The 24628-nt window shown below is 49.0% G+C and overlaps 1 protein-coding gene across 2 annotated transcripts in view; it reads right to left on the bottom strand.

Annotated features, from left to right (window-relative positions):
• The window catches only part of VIPR2 (vasoactive intestinal peptide receptor 2), a 69011-nt gene that overhangs the window by 14241 nt on the left and 30142 nt on the right, over nucleotides 1-24628 (bottom strand). The window contains exon 5 of one of the 2 annotated variants that reach the window (XM_081535584.1): nucleotides 9454-9551. The exons of the other annotated variant lie outside the window; for it this stretch is intronic. Within the exon in view, the coding sequence (XP_081391710.1) occupies nucleotides 9454-9551 (98 nt within the window). The remainder of the gene's footprint in view (nucleotides 1-9453; nucleotides 9552-24628) is intronic. 2 annotated transcript variants of the gene reach the window in all.

Consider the following 24628-nt stretch of genomic DNA (forward strand, 5'->3'; position numbering starts at 1 on the left):
GATGATTTCAGGCAATCAACAACCGTGAGAATTCATTGCTGGGAGCCCTGGTCTCCTAAAAGGAGATCTTCAGGGAGGAGGAGGATGACCTGGATGGAAACGTGAGGACGCAGGAAGGACAGACAGACAGATGGGCAATTCTAAACAAATACAGACTTTGAAAATAACAAACATAGTAATCATGCGTGTGGCATTTAACATATGTGCACAATTAGAATACATAACAATGACACAGAAGCCATAAGGGCTGAAGGGAAGGCTTGAGTTGCCTGGGAAGAGAGAGAAATAGTAACTAGAGGTTAATGCCTGTGAGAGGAGGATGCGCTCGGTTAAAATGAGGTGAAAACCAGAGGAAGAATACTGAATATACGACTAACAATCCAAAAGGGAAAAACTGGAATAATAAAAACACTTGACAACTTAAAAGCAAACATGAATAGAGTGCAGGGGCCACAAAACAGCTGAGACAACAGCGAAGAGACAGGAGCAGACCGAGACTCCAGCCTGTCAGCAAGCGGTCGGAACGTGAGTGTGAGATGCTGTGTGTACGACCAAAAACAGACCGGAAGGAAACAACAAATCTCAATTAAATGGAGCTTAGAGAACACTCAAATGTAAATCAGGGATATATCTTGCAGATATCGAATAAAAGAAAGTGGACATAATTAACTAGTATAAAAGTAGATTTATTTTTAAGGCAAGGGACATTACTAAACATGGACAGCTTATAGGAAGATAAAACATGAAATGGGTGTGCCCCTAATAACTTAACCTTAAACTATATATAGCAAACAGTGGAATAAATAAAGGGGATATAGGTAAGTCCACAATTATAGTTGGAGATTTTAATACACGCCTCTCGGTAACTGAGAGAACAAGTGAAAGTGTTAGTCTCTCAGTTGTGTCCGACACTTCGTGACTCCATGGACCATAGCCACCAGGCAAGTAGTTAAGCCAAATAGTAAAATTTAGAATATTTAAATAACATGATTGATAAATGATTAAATGATATATGTAGCATACAAAGCAATAACTGTAGAATTGGCATTGTCTTCAAATGAAAATGAAACTTTGACTAAAATAGACCAGATTCTGAGTCACAAATCAAATCTTAACAAATTTCAGAGGATTTCATTCATGTGGTATGCTCTCTGATTACCATGAGTTAAGCCAGAAATCATTACCAAGCTGAATAGAACACTAATAACAGATTGGAAATTAAACTATAAACTTTTATAGTTACAGGATAATCAAAAGAAGAGTTTAGAAAATCTAGGACTAAATGATAATGAAAAACACATCTTTAAACTTGAAAGGTGGGAATGAACCAGGTCTGAGAAGGACATTTGTAGATACAAATAAAAGCAGTTTAAACAAAGAAAGGCTGAACATCTAACTTAACAAGCTAGAAAAAGAACACCAAGTCGAAACCAGAGAACACAAAAGGAAGAAAATAATAAAGATAAGAGGGCATGTTAGCAAGTTAATAAATAAGCACACAGGAGAAAAAAGTCAAAAGTTGGTTCTTGGAAAACACTGATAAAACTGATAAAACTTTATACAGTATGACTCATCAAGATACAAAGAGAGAAAATAAAAATGACCAATGTTGTTCACTCACTAAGTTGTGTCTGACTCTTAGCGACTCCATGAACTGCAGAACATCAGGCTTCCCTGTTCTTCACCATCTCCCAGAGCTTACTCAAACTCATCTCCATCGAGTCGGTGATGCCATCCAACCATCTCACCCTCTTTGCCTCTTCTCCTCCTGCCCTCAACCTTTCCCAGCATCAGGGTGTTTTACAATGAGTCAGCTGTTCTCAAGTGGCCAAAGTATTGGAGCATCAGCTTCAGCTGATTCCAAAGAATATTCAGTGTTATTTCCTTTAGAATTGACTGGTTGGATCTCCTTGCAGTCCAAGGGACTCTCAAGAGTCTTCTCTAACACCACAGCTCAAAAGCATCAATTCTTTGGTGCTCAGCTTTCTTTATAGTACAATTCTCACATCCATACATGACTACTGGAAAAATCATACCTTTGACTATATGGATCTTTGTCAGCAAAATAATGTCTCTGCTTTTTAATATGCTGTCTAGGTTTGTCATAGCTTTTCTTCCAAGCAGCAAACATCTTTTAATTTCATGGTTTGCAGTCACAGCCATAGTGATTTTTGAGTCCAAGAAAAGAAAACCTGTCAGTGTTTCCATTGTTTCCCCATCTATTTGCCATGAAGTGATGGGACCAGATGCCATGATCTTAGTTTTTTGAATGTTGAGTTTTAAGCCAGCTTTTTCACTTTCTTCTTTCACTTTCATCAAGAGGCTCTTTAGTTACTCTTCACTTTCTGCCATTAGCGTGGTGTCATCTGCATATCTGAGGTTGTTGATATTTCTCCTGGCAATCTTGATTCCAGCTTGTGATTCATCCAGCCCAGCATTTTGCATGATGTACTCTGCATATAAGTTAAATAAGCAGGGTGACAATCTACAGTCTTGATGTACTCCTTTCCCAATTTTGAACCAGCCCATTGTTTCATGTCCAGTTCTAACTGCTGCTTCTTGACCTGCATACAGGTTTCTCAGGAGGCGGTCAGGTGGTCTGGTATTCCCATCTCTTTAAGAATTTTCCACAGTTTGTTGTGGTCCACATAGTCAAAAGCTTTACCAAAGTCAATGAAGTAGAAGTAGATGTTTTTAGGGAATTCTCTTGCTTTTTCTATGATCCAAGAGATGTTGGCAATTTGATCTCTAGTTCCTCTGCCTTTTCTAAATCCAGCTTATACATCTGGAAGTTCTTGGTTCACGTACTCTTGAAGCCTCATTTGAAGGGTTTTGAACATTACCTTGCTAGCATGTAAAATGAGCGCAATTGTGCAGTAGTTTGAACATTCTTTGGCATCTCCCTTCTTTGGGATTGGAATGAAAACTGACCTTTTCCAGTCCTATGGTCATTACTGAATTTTCCAAATTTGCTGGCATGTTGATTGCAGCACTTTAAAGTATCATCTTTTAGGATTTTAAATAGTTCAGCTGGAATTCCATCACCTCCACTAGCTTTGTTTGTAGTACTGCCTTCCATGGCTCATTTGACTTCACATTCCAGGAGATGACTCTACACATGGACATCATCAGATTGTCAATACCAAAATCAGACTGATATAATCTTTACAGCTGAGGATGGAAAAGCTCTATACAGTCAGCAAAAACAAGACCTGGAGTTGACTCTGGCTCAGATCATGAGCTCTTTACTGCAAAATTCAGGCTTAAATTGAAGAAAGTAGGGAAAACCACTAGGCCATTCAGGTATGACCAAATCAAATCCCTTATGATTATACAGTGGAAGTGACAAATAGATTCAGGGGATTAGATCTGGTAGAGAGAGTGCCTGAAGAACTATGGACAGAGGTTTGTAACACTGTACAGGAAGGGGTCTTCAAAACCATCCACAAGAAAAAGAAATGCAAGAAGGCAAAATGGTTGTCTGATGAGGCCTTACAAATAGCTGAAAGAAGGATAGAAGTGAAATGCAAGGGAGAAAGGGAATGAAATACCTAACTGAATGCAGAGTTAAAGCATTCTTAGGTGAGCAATGCAAAGAAATAGAGGAAAACAATAGAATGGGAAGGGCTAGAGATCTCTTCAAGAAAACTGAAGATACCAAGGGAACATTTTATGCAAAACGGGCACAACAAAGGACAGAAACAGCAAGGAGCTAACAGAAGTAGAATAGATTAAGAAGAGATGGCAAGAATACACAGAACCGTACAAAAAAGGTCTTAATGACCCAGATAACCACGATGGTGTGGTTACTCAACTACAGCCAGATATCCTAGAGTATGAAATCAAGTGGGCCTTAGGAAGCATTACTACAAACTAAGATGACCAATACTAGGAATGAAAAAGGAGATATCAGTATAGCTCTTACACACATGAAAATATGATAAGAGATATAGAGATATAGATGAAATGAACAGATTCCTTGAAAAATACAGCTTATAATTAACATAAAGAGAAGCAGAGAATTTGAATCATCCTATGTCTGTTTTTAAAAGCTTGAACCTAAAAATAAAACCTTCCCGCATGACAGCTCTCTACCCAGATGGCTTTCCTGGTGAATTCCACAAACGCTACGGAGGAAACAGCGCCTTATTCAACCTTCACTATTCCACAGAATAGGAAATAGGGCCACTTGCTCATTCACTTGTGGACCAGCATAACTGTCATAGCAAAGCCTGATTTTACAAGAAAGGAAATTATAGATTAAATTCATAAATGTAGACACAAAAATCTTAAACAAGATATTAGTAAATTAAACACAGCTACATAGTGAAAGGCTAGGACATAGCACAACCAAATAAGGTTTATTTTAGGAATGAAGGGAGATTTAATATCAGAAAATCTCCCTATATAATTTTCCACATTAAATGAACTTATGAGAAAATCACCTACTTATGTCAATATATGCAGAAAAATTATCACAAAATTCATGACTTATTCATGATTAAAAACTCAGAAACCTTGGAATTAAAAGGCGTGTTCTTAATCTGATAAGGAGTGTCATCAAAATATCTGTAGTGAACTTCATGCTTTACAGTGAAATATCTAAAACTTCCACTCTGAGCTCATAAATAAGGAAAGGTGGTCTGCTACCATCACTTCTAGTCACTGTACTTCACCAAAACATGAGCTGCACATAGAAGAATCCAGACGAATTTACATAATAATTATAAAATTTATAAATTAAGCAAGGCTGCTGAAGCAAGATTAATATACAGAAATCAATTCCTTTTCTAGAAAGTTAATACACAAATGTATACAATAGCATAAACAAGGACTTTGGCATGACTATCAAAAGATATCCAAGATATTTACCCAGAAGACCACAGAAGAGTATTGAAAGAAATTCAGAAAGCCCAAACCAATGGAAGGAGCTACTAAAATCACTGGTTGGGTGATTTAAAATGGTGAAGATGTCCAGTCTATCCAAGCTGATCTACAGATTCAATGCAATCCAAAATGAAATCCCATCATTTTTTTTTTTTTTAATGGCTATTGACAAACTGATTGATAAAGATTCACATGAAAGTGCAGATGACCAATCTCTTCATAAGGAGAAAGAAGAGTTGACAAGCTTACATTGCTGGAAATCAGGACTTATTATAAAGGCACAGCAGTCACAACGACGCAAAAATGGCACGCGACAGATGAGGGGGCAGACAGGACGGAACAGAGAACCCAGCCCCTCAGTGCACGGTCCTAAAGAGGCCTCTGCAGTGCCCTGGCACAGGCTGGCTCTCCAGGTATGGTCTTGGAGAGACTGAAGACACACATGCAGAAAGCACATGAATCTCAATCCCTACCTCACTCATCCACGAAAATAAATCACCCGTGGACCATAAACCCAAACACAAGTTAACATAATAAAATTTCTAGATGGTAACAGGCTCAGGAAGCTCTGACCAGAAGGACAAACAGTCAACAGATTTCATTAAAATGAAGAACTTTCACTGATCAAAAACCTCATCGGGGAGTATAAAGTTGAACCACACTGCTGGAGATAAAATCTGTAATCCCCAGAGCTGACAAAAGGCTGCACTTCAGAACTCCTAAAAATTAACTTAAAAAAAAGAGAGACAGCTGAACAGAAAAATGAGCAAACAGTTGAAATGGTACTGCAAAAAAAAAAAATTCCCAAACATATGACATCATGATCCACCAGGGAAATGCAAATTAAAAACAGAATTCTATATTATACAGACCCAACATCTTTTAAACCGCATGGCAACATCTTTTAAAATTGGGATAACAAACGGTGGTGGGAGATGGAGCAGAAGGGATCTTCACTCAGCAGTGCGCGTGTGCAGCTCCTGCAGAGACTGTGTGCACGGCTGTGATCAGGAGAGACGCATGATTATAAACCAGATGGGACTATAAGGGGAGGCATGCACACACACGTCTGAAGAAGCGTGTACATGTGTGCAGGAGACGGCACATGAGTGTCCACAGCAGCACCGCCCGTCGTCAGTCACCCCAGCTCCACGGACAATGAATGGATGAGTGAGCTGTGTTATCTTCACACAGGACAACCACATGTGACAACGTGGATCAATCTCCCTGCAAAACGCTGAGTGACAAGCCCAGAGGCTGGGCATTCCCTCCGTAGGTTCTAAAAGAGGCAAAATTAGCGTTGCTGTCAGAACTCTGACTAGCGGTCACCTGCTAGGAAGTGGGAGGCGATGGATGTGCAGTGTCCCAAGCCCGGCTCCTGGCGCCGCCTGTGCTGGACCGCGGCCTGTGAGCTGCGCTCGTGGGGAGACGGATCTCACAGCGTGGGGAGCCCCACCCAGGCCCCTGCTGCAGGCTGCACTCAGGGAAGTCTGTTCTCTGTGTGTAGCAGACCACAGGGCCTCAGTAGTGAGGTGTGTTCTGCATGTGCAACAGATCCATGGGGCCTCAGTCGTGAAGTCTGTTTCCTGTCTGTAACACACCCGTGGGGCCTCAGTCGTGAAGTCTGTTCTGTGTGTGTAACACACCTGTGGGGCCTCAGTAGTGAAGTCTGTTCTGCGTGTGTAACACACCCGTGGGCCCTCAGTAATGAAGTCTGTTCTGCGTGTGTAACACACCCGTGGGGCCTCAGTAGTGAAGTCTGTTCCGCGTGTGTAACACGCTCCATGACTGCGCCAGTTGATTCCTGAAGGTGAACGGGGTGCACGTGGTTGTGGACCAGATCCTGCCACCCCCTATCCAGCGGCAGGGCCTCCTCGAGTTGCTACACCTGGGACCAAGAGCACTCACCTGGCGGAGGTGGTGTAAGGACCCCGTTATTAACAGCGACCCTGACGAGACGCACAGCACAGGCTGGAGCAGTCACCGCAGCTCCTCCTGGGCCCGTGCGGACAGGCCGTCCCCACATGCCTGGACCGCGGGATGCGGACGAGAACCCAGCCATAGTGACTGCTCACGACTCCCGCGCAGAGCTAGGCCCTGAGCCGGCACCGAGTCTGCACGCCCTTGGATGCAACGGGATGCTCCCTCTCTGTCTGAAAGCAAGGTCGTGGTGGCTCGGTCCTTCCTTAGCCTTTGGGCTGTTTTGGAGAATAAATGTTTGGTGACTGCAAAGAAGTCTGTTTCTTGGGTGTAATGACCAAGACAGTGGGGTGTGTTGTTTTATAACGTGGATTTTAGAATCGGCTCAGTCTCACATCTCTCCGGGGGTGGCGTGAGCAGACGGACAGGAGCCCAGGCGGAGGGCGGCGCCCGGCCTGCAGGCCTCTTCCAGCAGCCGTTACACACCGGGCCAGCAGCACAGTGGTCGCCACTGTGGGCATGTCCTGCCTGCAACCAGGAAGTGTCACCATCTGGTGACAAACGGTGACGGCGTTTGATACGCATAAAACCGTCTGAGATTCTCCTCATGGATCGTGACCGTACTTGCAATAGTTAAATACGCCGTGAAGTACAAACCTGAGAGAAATTGTTGGTGTCAGTGTTAGCTGCTCAGTTGTGTCCGACTCTTTGCGACCCTATGGACTGTAGACAGCCAGGCTCCTCTGTCCATGGAATTCTCCAGGCAAGAAAATCAGAGTGGGTAACCATGTCCTTCTCCAGGGCAATGTTCCTGACCCAGGGATCGAACCTGGGTCACCTGCATTGCAGGCAGAATTTTTTACCAGCTGAGCCACCAGGGAAGTTCCATAGTGGTGTCAAGTATATGGATTGCTCAAGATAGAAGCTCTTCATAAACAAGCTGAGTTTTTCTCATTCAAGTTACCCTGTGCCAGCTTACCTCCTTAAATTGCTTTTTTTTTTCTGTATTTAAAATTTGAAGATTTTAAAATGTACAGTAAAATATAGAAGATAGCAGAGCAAATAGTAATAATATTATATCAGTTTCTTAAAAGAGTTTTTTATCATATAAAATGACAGGTCTTCCCTACATTTTTCAAAGTGTAGTTCTGGACTAAAGGCATTGCCTCATTCTTTCTGAGAATTATCAGCCACCTGTCACATCTGAGATGCCTGAACCGAGAGAAGCCCCACCTAACAGCTGCTGGGATCGCGGCTACACGCTCCATTGCCTCCACTCACGCATTTTTCTTCCAAGAACGGATCTCCTAATGTTTGAAAACACTCCATTTGCTATGTCACTGATGTTATCTGAAGACTGACCAACATGCGAACTACATTTTAGCAAAGAGAAATAAGATACGTGGTGTGTGGAGGAAAAGGAAATGGAGGCAGTCTTGCAAAGAGAGCGCCCACACGGGGCTGGAGGCCTGGAGGAGGTGGGCCGCCCACATCTCAGCTGATGGAATCTGAGCTCTGACCACCTGCTGTCCTGACGAAGGCGCCCAGAAGGTCTGCACAGTCCCCGAAACTCGGTACACATAGGACCCCGACCCTGGACAACTCGTCACGGTCTACGCCGTAAGGACATTATTTCCCTCTGAGTCAGGGCCAATCCCAGTTCCCACCAGACGTCTTTAACAACCCGCGGCTTCTGCTTTACCAGGCTCCGACTCCTTCTCTTCCCTGGAACCCTCTCAGTTTTACCCGAATTTGAGTTTCCCAAGTTGCAATTCCTAAGACCCCCAAATAAAGCTCTTTGTTGTTTACAGATTATTTTTTGACAGGTGATCACAACCCATTAAAATAAGCTGGATATCACCCATTTTACTAAGGCTGCTGCTGCTTAAGACGTGGATTTAACCTAAAAGTAAAGGCTTTTCTCAGGTGGAAGCGTCTACACTTCCTTCACACCCCACCACCCGCCGCAAACGTCTGGCATTAGCTCCAGAGGCAGCGAGGGTCCGGGCGCAGGGGAGGAGCAGGCTGTGTTGACGGAGCGCCTCCTACACGCCACGTGGCTCCGGCTCCGTCAGCCTGTGTGCTTTACAGACGCACAGAAAGAAGGCAGTCTGCTCCGGGTCACACAGCTGCTACAAGACCGCCCCGGATTTGAACCTGTCCTGATCCTCCTGAACACGTGACACTGTCTCTCAACAGAGCGCCCTTGGGAGGCTTCGACCCAGGCATTTCTGAGCGGGGAGGGGAGGCCAGGCTGCCTCTGTGTTTTCAAAGCATGACACCAGTGTGGGGCTTCCCCGGTGGCTCAGCTGGTAAAAAATCCTGCCTGCAATGCAGGCGAACCAGGTTCGATCCCTGGGTCAGGAACATTGCCCTGCAGAAGGGCATGGTTACCCACTCTGATTTTCTTGCCTGGAGAATTCCAGCATTTGAACTGCATTCTTATCCACGGTCAGCATTTTCTCCTCAAATGAGACATGCAAACGTCAGTGTTGGCATTGTACTGTACCTTCCGAAGGAGTCTGGCTGGCTCGGCACAGACGAGGGTGGGGGAGTGGTTTCTGCCCCCATCACAGGCTGAGACAGCTTAAATGGGTGATTTCCCATCTCCTGTTTTGGGCAGAATCACTCATTTCTGCTACCTACCTGAAGAGGCAAAGAATTATGCTTCCTGTTGTAAGGGAGATCAGAGAGACGCTGTAGCCCAGGGTGTAAATGGCCTTCACCAGAACGTAGAAGGTGATCTGAAAGAGAGGAAGACGTGTCCGTGAGCCACAGCAGGACCCTCCTCCTCGGGAGGGGCTGGGGGCTGCTGCTGCTGGCATGAAGGAGGCAGTACGTCCTGGAGTTCCACCTCCGCCCTGAACAAGAAACGACACTAAATGCCCACCTGTTCCCTTCCAATGCACCGTGAACAACTTGGTCTGGTCTCCATCAGGCAAACCTGTCTGGAGGGCGTGAGCTGGGGAACCTCAGGAAGCCAGGACGGCGGGCGGCACCTTTGGAGAGGCCTCCAGGCCTGCCCAGGGCAGGGGGACTGGACGCGGTCAGCCCTCCAGATGGAGGGACCCATCTCTGCAGCTTGTGCTCGCCTCCGGGGGGAGAAGCCCACCCAGGTGGGTGCTCGGCCCAGCCCCATGGTCTTCCTCGAGGTCACCCTGCCAACGGAAATGGCCACTTTCAAGCAGAAGCAGGGGGGTCTGACCCGGGAAGACCAGCCGGAGGCAGGATCCTGCCTTCCGTGGCGCGTGGGTCCCGGCTCCCACCGTGGACTCCTGGTGTGATCTGGGTCTCAAGTGCCTGGAGACGGCAGAGCCAAGAGTGAGAGAAACAGCAGGTCCTGCCTGTGGTGACTGCGAGGCTCACAGGTCAGCATGTGGGGGAGGTGTCACTCTTTGTGGCCTCGAGCCCGTGAGGGAGGAAGCAGGGATGCACTGGGGTTCAGCAGCATCCTTGGGAACCCTGATTGGAGGGTCTGTCCCCCTTATCCCCCTGACGCGGGATCACAGGCGGGACCGGCATGTTTGGAGCAGCTGCTACCGTGTCAGCTGCAGCTACATTTCAGGTTGGACAGTTGGGAAATGACGTATTTCAAGCCCACCTAAAGCACAGAAAATGATGTGATGAGCCCACACACCTGCAAACAGACCCCAGAACCGAAGCCACAGCTGAGTAAAACCAGGGGCGCCTGAGGACCCTCCCCAGGCCTGATGTGCCTTTAACACCCGTGGTCTGTTCTTGGGTCTTGGTCGGGTCGCGGGCGGTCTCCTCTCCTGAAACCGCCTCCCTCCTGGCCGTGCTGCTCACCTTCCTGTGCCCGTCACCCTGTTTGTAGTTACCCGCCTCCTTTATTATCGTTCGAACGGTCTGCTGCCTTTTCCCTTCTCGACCTCTTCTCACATGTCTGCTGATTCTCAGTCCCCTCTCTGCTTTCTGTGTCCCCTGGACGCACTCCTCAGGCACGTCAGGCGGGTCTGCAGCCGTGGACCCATCAGGCTCGTTTCCTGGACCATCTCTCCCTCCTGCGCTTCTGAGCGCTGCTCTCTGCTGGGTCCCCAGAGCCCCACGGAGGAGACGGCGTCTGCGCGGCTGCGGGGGGGCAGTATGTCTCAGACTCTCAGCGGCTGGGTGTCTTCTGGTCTCACCGCGGTGCCTGGGTGGCCGGGGTCTGTCCCTCCTGCTGGGGCTGCGATCACAGTGACACTGCCCCCTCATTCCGGGAACCCTCCACGGCCTGCCCCTCACCCCTCTGCGGTGTCCTGGCAGTTTCTTTGGACTTATCTTCCCTGTTTCAGAAATTTCTTTTCATCTGTATCTGATTTTGCTCCTTGATGAATCCACTTGACTTTCATTTTAAAATTGAACTGTGGTTGATTTACAATGTTGGGTTAGTTTCAGATGTACAGCACAATGACTCAGTTATACACACATATTCATTTCCTTTATAGGTTATCACAAAATACTGGGCATAATTCCCTTTGTTGTTTATTTGTTTTACAGATAGTGGTGTGTGTACCTTCGTTCCAAACTCCTAATTTATACCTTCCCCCCATCTGCTTTGGTAACCACAAATTTGTCTTCTGTGTCTGTAAGTCTGTTTCTGTTTTGTAAGTAAGTTCATCTATATCGTATTTTACATTTCACATACAATTAATACCATATGACATTTTTCTTTTCTTGCTTCACTTAGTATGATAGTCTCTAGGTGCCTCTCCGTGTTGCGACAAATGGCATTATTTCACGCTTTCTAAGGCAGAGTGGCATTCCACTGTATATATGCCCCACCTCGTCTTTATCCGTTCACCTACTGATGGACAAACATTGTTTCCATGCCCTGGTTACTGCAAGCAATGCTGTGATGGACATTGGGATGAATGTTTCTTTTCTAATCAGAATTTTCTCCAGATATATGCTCAGGAGTGGGATTGCTGGATCATATAGTAGCTCTATTTTGGTTTTTAAAGGAACCTCCATGCTGTTCTGCATTGTGGCCGCACCAGCTTACACTCCCACCAACAGTGGAGGAGGGTTCCTTGTTCTCCACACTCTCTCCAGCATTTATTATTTGTAGTCTTTAATGATGGCCAGTCTGACCAGGTGAAGTGACACCTCGTTGTACTTTTGATTTCCATTTCCTTACTAATTAGTGATGTTGAGTGTGCTTTCACATGCCTGTTGACCATCTGGATGTCTTCTATGGAGAAATGTCTAGGTCTCCTGCTCATTTTTTTTTTTTTTTGGGTTGTTTATCTTACTGTTTTTGTGCTGCTTGAAGTATATTTTGGGAAGTAAGCCTTTGTCAGTCTCATCATTTGCAAATGTTTTCTCTCAGTTCGTAGATTGTCTTTTTATTTTGTTTATGCTTTCATTCACTGTGCAAAAGCTTATAAGCTTAACCCCACTTGTTTATTTTTGCTTTTATTTCTATTGCTTTGGAAGACTGATTGAGGAAAACACTGCTATGATTTATGTCGGAATGTTTTGCCTACGTTCTCTTCTAGGAGTTTCATAGCGCACTGCCTCATATTTAAGTCTTTAAGTCGTTTTGAGTTTATTCTTGTATATAGTATGAGGGAGTGTTCTAACTTCATTGTTTTATATGCAGCTGACCAGTTTTCCCAATAGCACTTGCTGAAGAGACTGTTTTTCCTCTGTTGTATATTCTTGTCTCCTTTGTTGAGGATTCACTGGTCATAGACGTGTGGGTTTATTTTTAGACTCTCTGCTCTGTTTCATTGATCCATAGTTCTGTTTTTGTGCCAATACCATGCTGTTTTGATTACTGTAGCTTTGTGGTATTGTCTGAAGTCTGGGATGGTTATGCCTCAAGCTTTGTTCTTTTTCTTCAGTATTACTTTGGCAATTCTGGGCCATTCGTGGTTCTATATAATTTTTAAGGTTATTTGTTCTAGTTCTGTGAAAAATGTCATGGGTAATTTGATAGGGATTGCATTAAATCTGTATATTGCTTTGGGCAGTATGGTCACTTTAATGATAAGTTTTCCAATCCAAGAGCATGTGGTTTCTTTCCATGTTTAAAATAATTTTCAATTTCCTTTATTAGTGTTTTATAGTTTTCAGCATATAAGTCTTTCATCTTCTTGGTCAGTCTTTGTTGTTGTTGTTCAGTCTCTAAGTCATGAATGACTCTTCTTGTGACCCCATGGACTGCAGCACTCCAGGCTTCCCTGTCCTTCACTATCTCCTGGAGTTTGCTCAAAGTCATGTCATTAAGTCAGTGATGCCATCCAACCATCTCATCCTCTGTCATCCCCTTCTCCTCTTGCTTTCAATCTTTCCCAGCATCAGGGTCTCTTCCAATGAGTCACTCTTTGTATCAGGTGGCCAAAGTATTGGAGCTTCAGCTTTAGAACCAATCCTTCCAGTGAATATTCAGGGTTGATTTCCTTTAGTATTGATGGTTTTAACTCCTTGCTGTCCAAGGGACTCTCAAGAGTCTTCTCCAACACCACAGTTTGAAAGCATCAATTCGTTGGCGCTCCACCTTCTTTATAGTCCAACTCTCACATCCATACATGACTACTGGAAAAACCATAGCCTTGACTAGATGGACCTTTGTTGACAAAGTAATGTCTCTGTTTTTTAATATGTTGTCTAGGTTGGTCATAAATTTCCTTCCAAGGAGTAGGCATCTTTTAATTTCATGGCTGCAGTCACCATCCGCAGTGATTTTGGAGCCCCAAAAAATAAAGTCAGCCACTGTTTCCACTGTTTCCCCATCTATTGGTTATGAAGTGATGGGACCGGATGCCATGATCTTAGTTTTCTGAATGTTGAGCTTTAAGCCAACTTTTTCACTCTCCTCTTTCACTTTCATCAGAGGCTCTTCAGTTCTTCTTCGCTTTCTGCCATAAGTGTGCTGTCATCTGTGTATCTGAGGTTATTGATATTTCTCCCTGCGATCTTGATTCCAGCTTGTGCTTCATCCAGCCCAGCGTTTCTCATGATATACTCTGCATGTAAGTTAAGTAAGCAGGGTGACAATATACAGCCTTGATGTACTCCTTTTCCTATTTGGAACTAGTCAGAGCAGGTCCTTTCTGGAATATCTTGTCTTTGGTTATTTTCAGTTTCCTCCTTTAAAAAAAAAACATTTTAAATGCACCTATGTATTCTGTGTGTGATGAATCCATTGTCTCCAGTTTGGGGATATGATTTCACTGTTTGTGATCTGCTGACTGGTTCACAGTGCTTTCTTCTTTGTGTGTGTCCCAAGTCACTCAGTTGTGTCCGACTGTGCAACCAATGGACGGTAGCTGCCAAACTCCTCTGTCCATGGGATTTCCCAGGCGAGAATACGGGGGTGGGTTGCCATGCTCTCTTCCAGGGGATCTTTCCAACCCAGGGATCAAACCTGTGTCTCTTGTCTCCTGCATTGGCAGGTGGGTTGTTTACCACTAGCGCCACCTGGGAAGCTTCTTTGTGCGGTTTGTACTTTTAGGCGTGAGCTCATCTTTGGGGCTGGTTTCGGGAATTTGGGAGGCCTGGGCAAGGATTGCCTTCTGGGAGAACCTGTGTTTGCACCTGCCAGGCCCCCCAGCGCTGCCCGGTCAGGAGTGCTCCTCCTGCGTGTCTCAGCTCGGAGTCTCCGTAGTGAGCAGCATAACAAGAAACCGGCTTGCAGGAAGGCACAACTAGGGTGACAGCTCCCGGGGAAGACTGGCGGCCGGGAAGGAGGATAGCCTGACAGGGAAGCTGGCAAAGGAAACCCACGGGCAGCCCGAGTCCACTAGGATCAACCAAGTACAATGAAAATAATACCATCACTTTTTTGTTTGCAAAATTGGTGATAATTGAAAGAATGTGAAACTGCTGGTGAGGGTGTCAGCTAAATCACATCCATTCCCAGTGAAAATACACATCGGCACGTTTCAGGGAAAGCTGTTTGACAACATAATTAAAAACATTAAAAACATCCTTTTCATACTTCATGTCCTTTAACCAGGAATTTGAGATTGGTACACAGATTTGTTTGGTTAGAATAATAAGATATTAGAAACAGTCTAAGCTATGAATGACTGAGTAAACTCAGCGTATTTATAAAACAGAATATCACACTCCCTTAACAATCTTGTTTTTGAAGGATGTTGACTGACTTCAGAAAATGTTCATGATATATAATACTCTGTAAAACAGAACAAGCAGGGTGTACATTGCGCACAATGGTAACTTTGAAGTAAACACATGAGCGCGGGCGGGGGAGGGACAGAGTGGGCACTGCCCACGCTCTCCTCCTGGAGGGCCCCCACCCTGTTCACACTGCTGCTCGTGTAGTCAGAGGAGCAGAAATAGGAGCCGGCTATGCACAAACCACACATGAGGACAGAGGCTGCTCAGAGGTCGGTAACGGGCCTTCAGCCTTCAGTTCCCAGCAAAACTACTGTCAAGCTCCCAAGGGAGAAAATACCTATTTTCTATCATCTGTTAACATCCATAATCTGCACCACAAACCTCACGAAGCAGAGCTGAAGGCGCAAATACCTGGGGGAACTGCAACGAGTCCAGTGCTCACCCCCCTTCTAACTCCTCTGAAATTCGGAAGCCTTTGTCCCCTTCAGGGTGACGGGCTTATCTAAACGCTCCTTTGTGATAATTTCTTGATACACAAAAGATTTATTCCACATGACTGGCTCAATTTAATATTCACTTGTGACCCAGTCAGGATAATAGGATGACACCCTCCCCAAACTTATTCTTATGAACTTTGTGAATTTATAGAAGTCTTAGAACTAGATATCTAGTCTAGTGAAGTATCAAAAGGATGTTTTTAATGTTTTTAATTATATTGTCAGTAAGGACTTGTTTTCCTGATGCCAGTGAGAGGTGATCAAAGAACATGCAGTATACTCTGCAGTTCTTAACTCCCTTCTTTGTAAGCCCTTTGGGCATCCACTAAACTGCGGGCCGTAAGAAGTTAGCTCAGAGAATACACTGCTTAGCTGATGTTTGACTGTATGGGGTTTGGAGTCATACAGGCCATGTCTGGCTACACTGCTGATGAGCCAGACGGTCTCTGCCAGCCTCTGTCCACACACACGGCCTTTGCAGACCCTTTCAAGTGTTCAGAGTTGCCCATCACCCTAACCTGTGTACTGTACACGTTTGGACCCTTGTGGTATCTTGGGCAAAAAAATCACGGAGGGCATCTGTTGCGGATTTTGCTGTTTCCCGTGCAGTCCCAGTAAGTTTTTCACTGTCTCCTAAGAGAAAACCTTCACGTGTGCCCTGCAGTGGTGCTGTCCTCAAGTTTATGTAGTTGGGTTTCAGACTTGACATCACATCCCCCAATCCTGACCGGGGCATCTTAGGGAGGAAGGGGACCTCTGGGGCTTTCCCCGAGGCTTCTCCGATGGGTGTCTAAGGATTACATTGGGGTGAACGGAGAAAACTCGTTAAAAACAGCAGACGAGCCTCGCACACAAGAGCCGAGGCCTGAGCCGTCCTCTGAAACGACTGCTCTGTATCCCGCCGTGGCCAGACGTCTCCACTGTCCCGGGGTGTCTCTCGGAGGACCAGCAATGGGGTCGGGCTGGCCCGGCTGTGGTTCTGCTACTGACGGTGTCTAGTGCGGGGACCGTCGGGCCTGAGTGAGGCGGGACCGCTGTCCATCAGCATGTGGGTCAGAGGCCACTGTTACTCTGAACTGTTAAAACCCTGTCGTCCCGAAACAAGGGCGCAAACCTAAAAGCCCAGTCAGGCAGCTAATTCGGCCGCCGCCCTCAGTCAGGCGGCTGCTCCGCTTTGTTCCCTCCCTGAATGGATGCGGTGCCCGCGCTCTTCCGAAACAAGGGAAGGCCTGAGTTCCGGCTGCCAGTTCTTCCTGGAGCAAAGCGACCTTGCCTGGCACAGAGCGGGCGCCAGGGGCCAGGGACCCCGGCGTCTCTGCCAGCGACGTGACTCAGCGCAGGGAGCCCAGGAGGGCAGGCGGGTCCCTGCGGAACGGCTCTGCGAGAGCTGGACAGTCTCCGAGTGCACAGATGGCAGGAGGGGAGGCCTCAACGGCGGAGCCTCCCAGGACCTGACATGTCCCTTCTCGTCCAGGATAAACAACGCGCTCGTGTTCAATGCTGTATTCTTGTTCTCCCAGAGAGTCCTCAGATTCTCGAAGCTTGAGGCCTACAGGATGATTCCTGGGAGTGGAGAGGGGGCAGAACTTTTCTGGGGGTGCCTGCTCTTGAGGGGCTGAAGCTGTAAAGGTGATTGATTATCAGGGAACAGACAGGTCAGTCCCGGTGGGGCTGAGGGTGCCCCCTAAGGGGACACCCAAGGGCGGGGGGGGCCACGTTTCCAGGGCTTCGGCACGAGCCCCCCAGCAACACACACGTCATGACTCTAAGGGGAGATGCCCTAAAGGTCGTGTCACAGGCACGAGTGTGAGGCTCTGATTTACTTGGGAAAACGCTTTACAGCGTGTCACCGTCATCACGTGATCAGGCAGCGGGGAAAGCACGCCAGGAGCTTCCCCTTCTCGAAGCTTCGGAGCCTTGGGAGGGGCCTGCGGTGGGCAGCGGGGATGAGACCCTGCCTGCTGAGCCGTCGAGGCCCTGCTGGGCAAAGACGCCGCCCCTTCCCCCGGCCATCACCCAGGGCGGCCTCCTGCCTCAGCAAGCGTGTGGGGCCAGGTGGCGAGCGAGTCCCCCGCAGACCCAGCCGTCCACGCGTGTCCGCTGCCTGGAGCTGCCCACAGAGCCCTCCCCGAGGCGCCCCGCGGCCTGGCCTGTGTGTGCAAAGGCCGAGTCATAACTAAGCGATGGAGCCTCCCCTTGGCCCACCAGGCCTGCTTCGCCTCTGCCGTCCCCGGGAATATTAATAGCTCCCGTTCGCTCCTGAGAGGCCAGGTTTGGTCGATATTTTATACAGCCACCCTATTTATAACCCAGTAGTGGGTAATGCAATCAATTCCGAAGGTAAGAACCAACACTTATAAGAAGGTAGCGTGGAAAATGTGGCTTTGTGAAGTGTTTGTGTTGGCTCTCAGCGTGAAACCCATTTCTAACTGTGGATTTCAATCAAGAGCTGAAAGCTCCTTGGCTGGACCAGAGACTTGATTCGGGAAACTTCTGATTAGAGCCTGGCTCGGCCCATCGCCTCACCCCCCAGCTGAGGCACAAACACCCTGACGGGTTCTCTTTTGAACCCGCGGAAGCCCCATGCTTCACTACCTTTGTAACACAAAAGCTAATTCATTCTCCCAGACCTTTTGGTAATGATTAACCTGCGTACCTGGGGCCCCAGGAATGCAAAGGAAACCACCGTTGATACGCAGTGTCTGTCTCGACAGGAACCACTTGATTAAAATGCACGGCCCCTGTCTCTGGGGAACGTAGGACATACAACGTCCTGTTGGGTGAACAAGACTAACACAAATCCTGAAAAATGGACGAGTAAGTGCTAACCTGTGCTTCTAACTGCAAACTCAGACGGAGTGGCCACGGCAGAGGCGGGGACTGGGGGGGCGGGGGAGGGAGGGGCAGGGACCCCTCGTGGCTGGCTGGCAGTAAGGATGGGCAGGGGCTCAGAGGGGGTGTGGGGGCGCTGGGGACACCTGGGTGTCTCTGCACAGGGCGGGGGCGGGGCCGTCGGGTGTCACGTGGAGGCATCAGGAGCACAGGGCACTCACTCTGCTTGGTAGCTGCCCAGAACACGCTGGTCCTGCTGGGTCTCCCAGCTCCTCCGAGAAGTCACCGCAGGGACCCACGCACGCCATCCGGTGGGGCGGAGGGTGGAGCGGGCAGCATGTGCTGCCCACAGCAGGACACACAGTGGGCTGGCCTGTCTGGGGCCCTTCCTTGTGGCGGCTTTGGCGCGGGGCAGGATCTTGGAGCCTGTGGATCGGCAGCCTTGCAGGGCCAGGAGGCAGCCTCTGTGTCACGTGCAAGGAGGTTCCTGTTCTCACCTCAAATATGGAAGCTGGGGGCGTCTTCATTTTAGAGGCCGCCAGAAACGACAGCCTGGCCCGTCTTCAGGGCCTGTGGTCCAGGCTCAGGTCCCATCTCAGGATTCATGCGGAGGCTCGCTGTCACGTTGGTAACAATCTCACAGTTGAGTTTTTCCTCCTGAAGGTCGTTGGCAAATATCTTTTAAGACCCACCCATTCTGATTAGAAGATTCTACCTATAACCTAATTGTGATGGTGCTTTGCAGTTTACAGAATGTAACACAGAAGTTCATTCATTCTCTTCTTCCAAAGGCCTGTGGAGGAGCAGACGCATTCTTGCCACCCTTCTCCTATACAAATGGGACCTGAGTCTGGGAACTGTCCTAAAACACGGGGCCACCAAGGTGCAGGGTTGAGACCCCACCCAGACCCAGTGTCTTCTCCCTGCAGAGGCCCCTCCCTGAGGGCAAGTTACCCATCTGTTTCAGCTTTTTCCTTTAAGAGGAATCGGTCAGTTCAGATAAGGACCCGGACATCACCACTCTATCCAAACAAAGAGCAGAACTCGGAACACACTGGAAATCAACGGCTCTCCTTGGGTCCACAAGAGAAGGGATGACACAGGACAATAGGGGGAGACCAGGCAGCAGCAGGAGCTGGGGGGTTCCCCAAACAGAACCGCGAGGCTGCCTGTTAAGCTGCAGGAATCAGACACTGGTGCCGTGGAAAGGGCAGAAAAGGACATCGATGAGCAGGACAGAACGGAGTCCAGAAACAGACCCATGTGATAGCCACTGGTCTTTGACAAAAAACTAAAGGCAATACACTGGGGCAAAGACAGTCTTCAACAAACGTTTCTGGGACAACTGGACATCCACATGCAAAAAAATGAACCTAGACACACCCTTATACTTTCACAAAAATTAACTCAAAGTGAGCTATAGCCCTAAAGGAAGTTGGAAGTCACTCAGTCCTGACATTTTGTGACCCCATGGGCCAAAGTCCACCAGGCTACTCTGTCCAAGGGATTCTCCAGGCAAGAATACTGGAGTGGGGTGCCATTTCCTCCTCCAGGGGATTGTTCTGACCCAGGGATCAAACCCAGGTCTCCTGCATTGCAGACAGATTCTTTACTATCTGAGCTATCAGGGAAGCTCCGATGGATGTAAAGGTAAAGTGCAAAACTATAACTCCTAGAAAATAACATAGGAGAAAACCTAGATTCCCTTGGGTTGTGATGCTTTTTAAAATACAATGTCTATATGTATACCTATGGCTGATTCATTTGACAGAAAACAACAAAATTCTGTAAAGCAATTATCTTTCAATAAAAAATAAATTGAAAAAAACACAATGCCAAAGGCACCTTTCATGAAAAAAATCATTGATAGGCTGGACTTCAATAAAATTAAAAAATTCTATCCTGTGAAAGAATTTCAGAGAATGAGAAGACCAGCCACAGACAGGGAGAAAATATTTGCAAAAGCGTCTGATAAGGATTGTTATTCAAGACATATAAAGAACTCTTAATACTCAACAATGAGAAAACACACAACCCAATTAAAAATGGGCCAAGGACTTAACAGGTGCTTCTGGAAAGAACGGATTCAGATGGCAAACAGCCAAGTGAGAAGATGCTCCCAGAAAGCGCAGGTCAGGGTGTCCGGGCAGACAGAGGCCCCAGGGGCAGTGTCCGCGCGAGCACCAGCGTGCGTCCTCTCCGCTCACCGGGGACCCCGGGGGTGAGCGTCCCTTCGCTACCTCCTGGGCTTGTCGGGGGGTTAAATGAGACAATCCATGCAAGAGCTGTAAACACTCTCAGTAAACGCCCGAGACGTGATTTACGGCGCTTGGTCTGATTTTATAATGAAGACCGTTTTTACGATGAAGGAGATCCTCAAGGATTGGCGCCCTGAGTCCCCCTGGTCAGGCTTCGTTTGCTCATGCTCTGCTTCACGGGGCGCCCGGAATCACACCCGCCGCCCCACCACGGGGCAGCGTGGTCCTGCCTCTCGCACGGCCCGCCAGCATCGTGTCAGGGGACGGGCTGATGGACGGGTGGGCTCCTGCTGATCGCAGCTCCTCCTCCCGTCTGCGGGGCTCCCGAAGGGGAGACGCGGGCCCCCGGCTTGGTGCTGGGCCCCTCCGGACTCCGCTGCAGCCTTCGGGGCCGTCTGAGGAACTGACCTGAGCCCAGCTGGGCACCCCGACAGCGCTGTCCCGGGAGGAAATGACCAGGCCCTTGTCACGGCAAGTCGGGTTCACCTGGGGACATCACTCACGTCGCTCCTGAGGCCACTGCCCTCCCAAGGACGAGCAGAGGCTTCAAGAAGGAGCAGGAGATGGGGGTCCAGACGGTCCCCACAACTGATGCCCCCTCAGCATAGGCAGACTCCCCGTGGAGACCGCACCCCTGAGAGGCGGGCAGCCTGGCCGCGGGCCAGGAGGCGACCCTCCAGAGGCAGTGGTCCCGGGATCCTGGGGTCCTGGGGCCCCGGGGTCCCTGTCTGCACAGCTGTCAGAACTGTGCGCCCAGCTCCCTGTTTTCAGTCACCACAGGGACCACTCCTTTGTTGGTATGGATGGGTTAGAGGAAAATAGATTTTCTTTTAAAACCCAAATGTGACATTTCTGAGATTAAAAAAAAAAAGCAGTAGATATTTTGGAATGTTTTCTCCCACTGAGACCTATTTCGAGCACAGGGTTTATGATAAAGAAAAGGCGATAGAAAAAGAGATTGGGAAACTGTGCTTTGCCACCGAGCATCCTCACCCTCGGTGGAGAACCCGAGCCTGATTCTAGAAACACCAGGCAAAGCCCACAGGCAGCCTGGCTGTGGGGCCGAGGCCTCAAACATGACGAGGGAAGGACAGAGAAAGGCTGGGGAGGGAGAGGCTGGCCACACCACCAGAGCCACCCTGGCTCCTCGGATGGCAGCGCCCTGGGCAGGGGACCCAGACAGCAGTCAGGGAGCACCTTCGCAAAGACGCGCGGTGCTGGGTTACACCAGGGCTGATCACACCTGAGGCGGCGTGTGCGTGTGGTCGGGGGTCTGCCACTCGCCCAGCCCCCCTTCCATCCCCCCCACCTCAGAGGCTGCAGGACAACCAGCCGGGTTCCTTGAACCACTCCTGCAAGAAAGTTGCCTCCAAACAGGCTTCAGGAAATGCTCGACAGCAGGAAATTGATGGTTGAGTCTCCCCGTTGTCCTGACAGAGTGAGGGTGGGAGGCAAATGTCACTGAGAGATGATTTGTCAAACAGCAGAAATTTGTTCTGGGGGGACTTAAAACTATTTGAGTATAGAAATAATGTATTTGCTGACTTTTGAAGAAGTAGAAAATATAACCAAACCACTAAAGGGGACATGCAGCTTCGAGGTCCCTACTTCCTGGCCTTCATCAGCACGTTTCTGGGCGGGGAGTCTCTTTCTGCCCTTGTCCAGCCCCTGAAATGCCCACATCCCACCCCCGTGACAGGTGGTACCACCCTAACAGTGCAGACGGGAGCTTCTCCCAAAGCCTGTCCTCTCTTTCTAGGTCTATAACAGATTGCAAACACCCAGTAAAACAAGCATTGCTAATTTCCATATTTTCTTCAATCTCTTTGGACCACAGACTTTTAGTCCTGAAATTTGTATGTCATGTGGGGAAATGGACAGGATTATCCAGCGAATATCCTGGTTGCCCCCAACCCACCCTGGAGCAGCGCCTCCCCTCCTGAGTGCCTGGGGGGGATGGCTGGGGCCAGTGGGCACCCAGCCGTGCTGGCGGGGCCCCCCCAGCCTGAATCGCCAGGTCTTCCCCTGCCTGCCTCACTGCCCCGACGCAGTGCCGCCCCATCATCTGATGCGCAGTCCACGCGGTGAGCATGCCCTCGCGTGCCCTGAAACATCCCTGGGAAGCTTCCTCCCGCCACTCGATGCAAAGTGAGGCAAAGACACCGCCCTTGGTGATTGTTTGGAGGCAGAACAGGACTGGCCACTGTAACGGAGCTGAGTGTGGGCCTGGCTGCACCTTAGGGCTCCAATCCTGGCCTCCGCCCCACGCAGGCCATCCCTGCCGACCGCCCACCCCCCACCCCCCCGACACGGGGACATCGTGGTCCTGCAGAGCCTGGGAGTGAGAGATGGAAGGCATCTGACACGGAAGGACTGCGCACGCTAGGGACGGGGACCCTGGGGGAGGCGACAGTAGCGGTCAATGTGAAAGTTACTGCAGTGGTCTGAAAGCTGAGAGGAGACCGCAGAAATATTTTTAGGAATATGGCATAACATGGAAGAAATGTGTCTGCTTGAAGCATGGGAAGGTTGAAATGCCAAACAGTTCTCTTGGCTAAATTTAGCAGAAGCGCTCTTTATTTAAGACCTATGTTAGCAAATATATAATGTAGGAGACGTATGGAGTGCCCGGCCTGGCGTGTCCACCCAGCGCAGGACGCCAGCCTGTCGCTGGGCTGCTGTCCTTGGGAGGGGCCGTGGAGAGGCGTGGAGCCACATGCAGTGACTGAGTCACGCCTGGTGGCTGTAGCGGGGTACAGCCCTGGGGTCCTTCATCTGGGAGGCTCTCGGTAACGGGGGAAAGGAGACCTCCTGGGCCCACAGAGACTCATCACGGTTGCTGACTTCGAGCTGTTGGCATGTTTTGTCAGCTCTCGGGTGGGACACTGGGCAGGAGGTGGGAGCTGGAGGCAGGGAGGCTGGCCAGGACTCTCTGGCCAGGAGCCTCCAGATGGCCTTCAGCAGAGAAGGGAAGTCAGGAGGACAGGGTCTGTCTGACATGCTGCAGAGGAGTCCCTGGGCCAGGAGAGTCCCTGGGCCTGGGGCAGGACTAGTCGGGGGCCTCGAGGGGCAGGTGGGCAGGCAGATGACATCGGGTGGAGCGCCCAGTCCTGGCTGGTCCCGCCTGAGGCCGAGGCCATGGTGCAGGACGAGCTCCTTGGCTCCGGAGACCCTCAGCTCTCAGCAGGGAAATCCCAGACTCCCATGATAAGGGCGGGGCTTCCTTAAACCTTCTTAGTGGTATTAAGCCCTTTATCCAAGGGTTAAAAGAGAAGAGGCTTAAGATGAAGACACACAGGCTGGAAGCTGCTTCTGCTGGGGGAGGAACAGACGGGGGAGACCTCATCTATGGAAGCTGGGATGCGGTGAGAGGGTGTACCAAGCTGAGCGGGGCCTGGGTCAGGGTTTCACGGCACCAGGAACACAGGCTTAGACCGCTGAGTGCCCCCCAGCCCCTCGCTGCTTCACAGTCACAGCTCCGCCCGTCACCCAAGGGGTCCTCTGGGGTCTTCAAGCCTGTGTCTGCTTCTCAGGGCTCACGATCCCCATTACTTTACCTCCTGATTCCTTCACCATATGTGGCTTTTGTGGAGGCTGTTTTTCCCCTTGAATTTAATTAACTTTGAAACCAACAAAGGTTGCACGCACAGCACCCAGAGTGGAGTTTGGCTGTGTGACAGCAGGAAATCCAATTACAACTGTAGAACTGGGGAGAAAGATGGGCTGGTGAGACGCGGAGTGACGCGCTAGCAGGAGCCCACGGAGGGGCAGGTGGGCTGCAGGCACTCGCTCCCCACCCGGGAGGGCCCATCCTGGCCTCGCTGGGGCAGCCCCACGCCCGGAGGATCTCATCCTCCACGGACTCCCTAAACAACCAGGCATCCAAAGTATGTGCGCGTGGGAGCTGCAACCAGGGAGAGTTACTCATCTTGGCTTTGTGCCATTATTTCCTTCACTTTCTCATATTAAAATATTTTGAGTTTCTAATCCATTAGCAGGGGATATGCACTCGTGATACTTGCAGAGTCTCTGAAATGTTTAACTGAGAACAAAAATAGCTCTTCACACTGGATAGAAAAGCATCGGGAAGTCACAGGCGCTCCATCCTCAGGGGTCTGAGCCGACACAGTTCCCACAGGGTGT

Source organism: Giraffa tippelskirchi, chromosome 10 (assembly GCF_054371585.1).
Source record: "Giraffa tippelskirchi isolate mGirTip1 chromosome 10, T2T-mGirTip1v1.2.pri, whole genome shotgun sequence".
Lineage (NCBI taxonomy): Eukaryota > Metazoa > Chordata > Mammalia > Artiodactyla > Giraffidae > Giraffa > Giraffa tippelskirchi.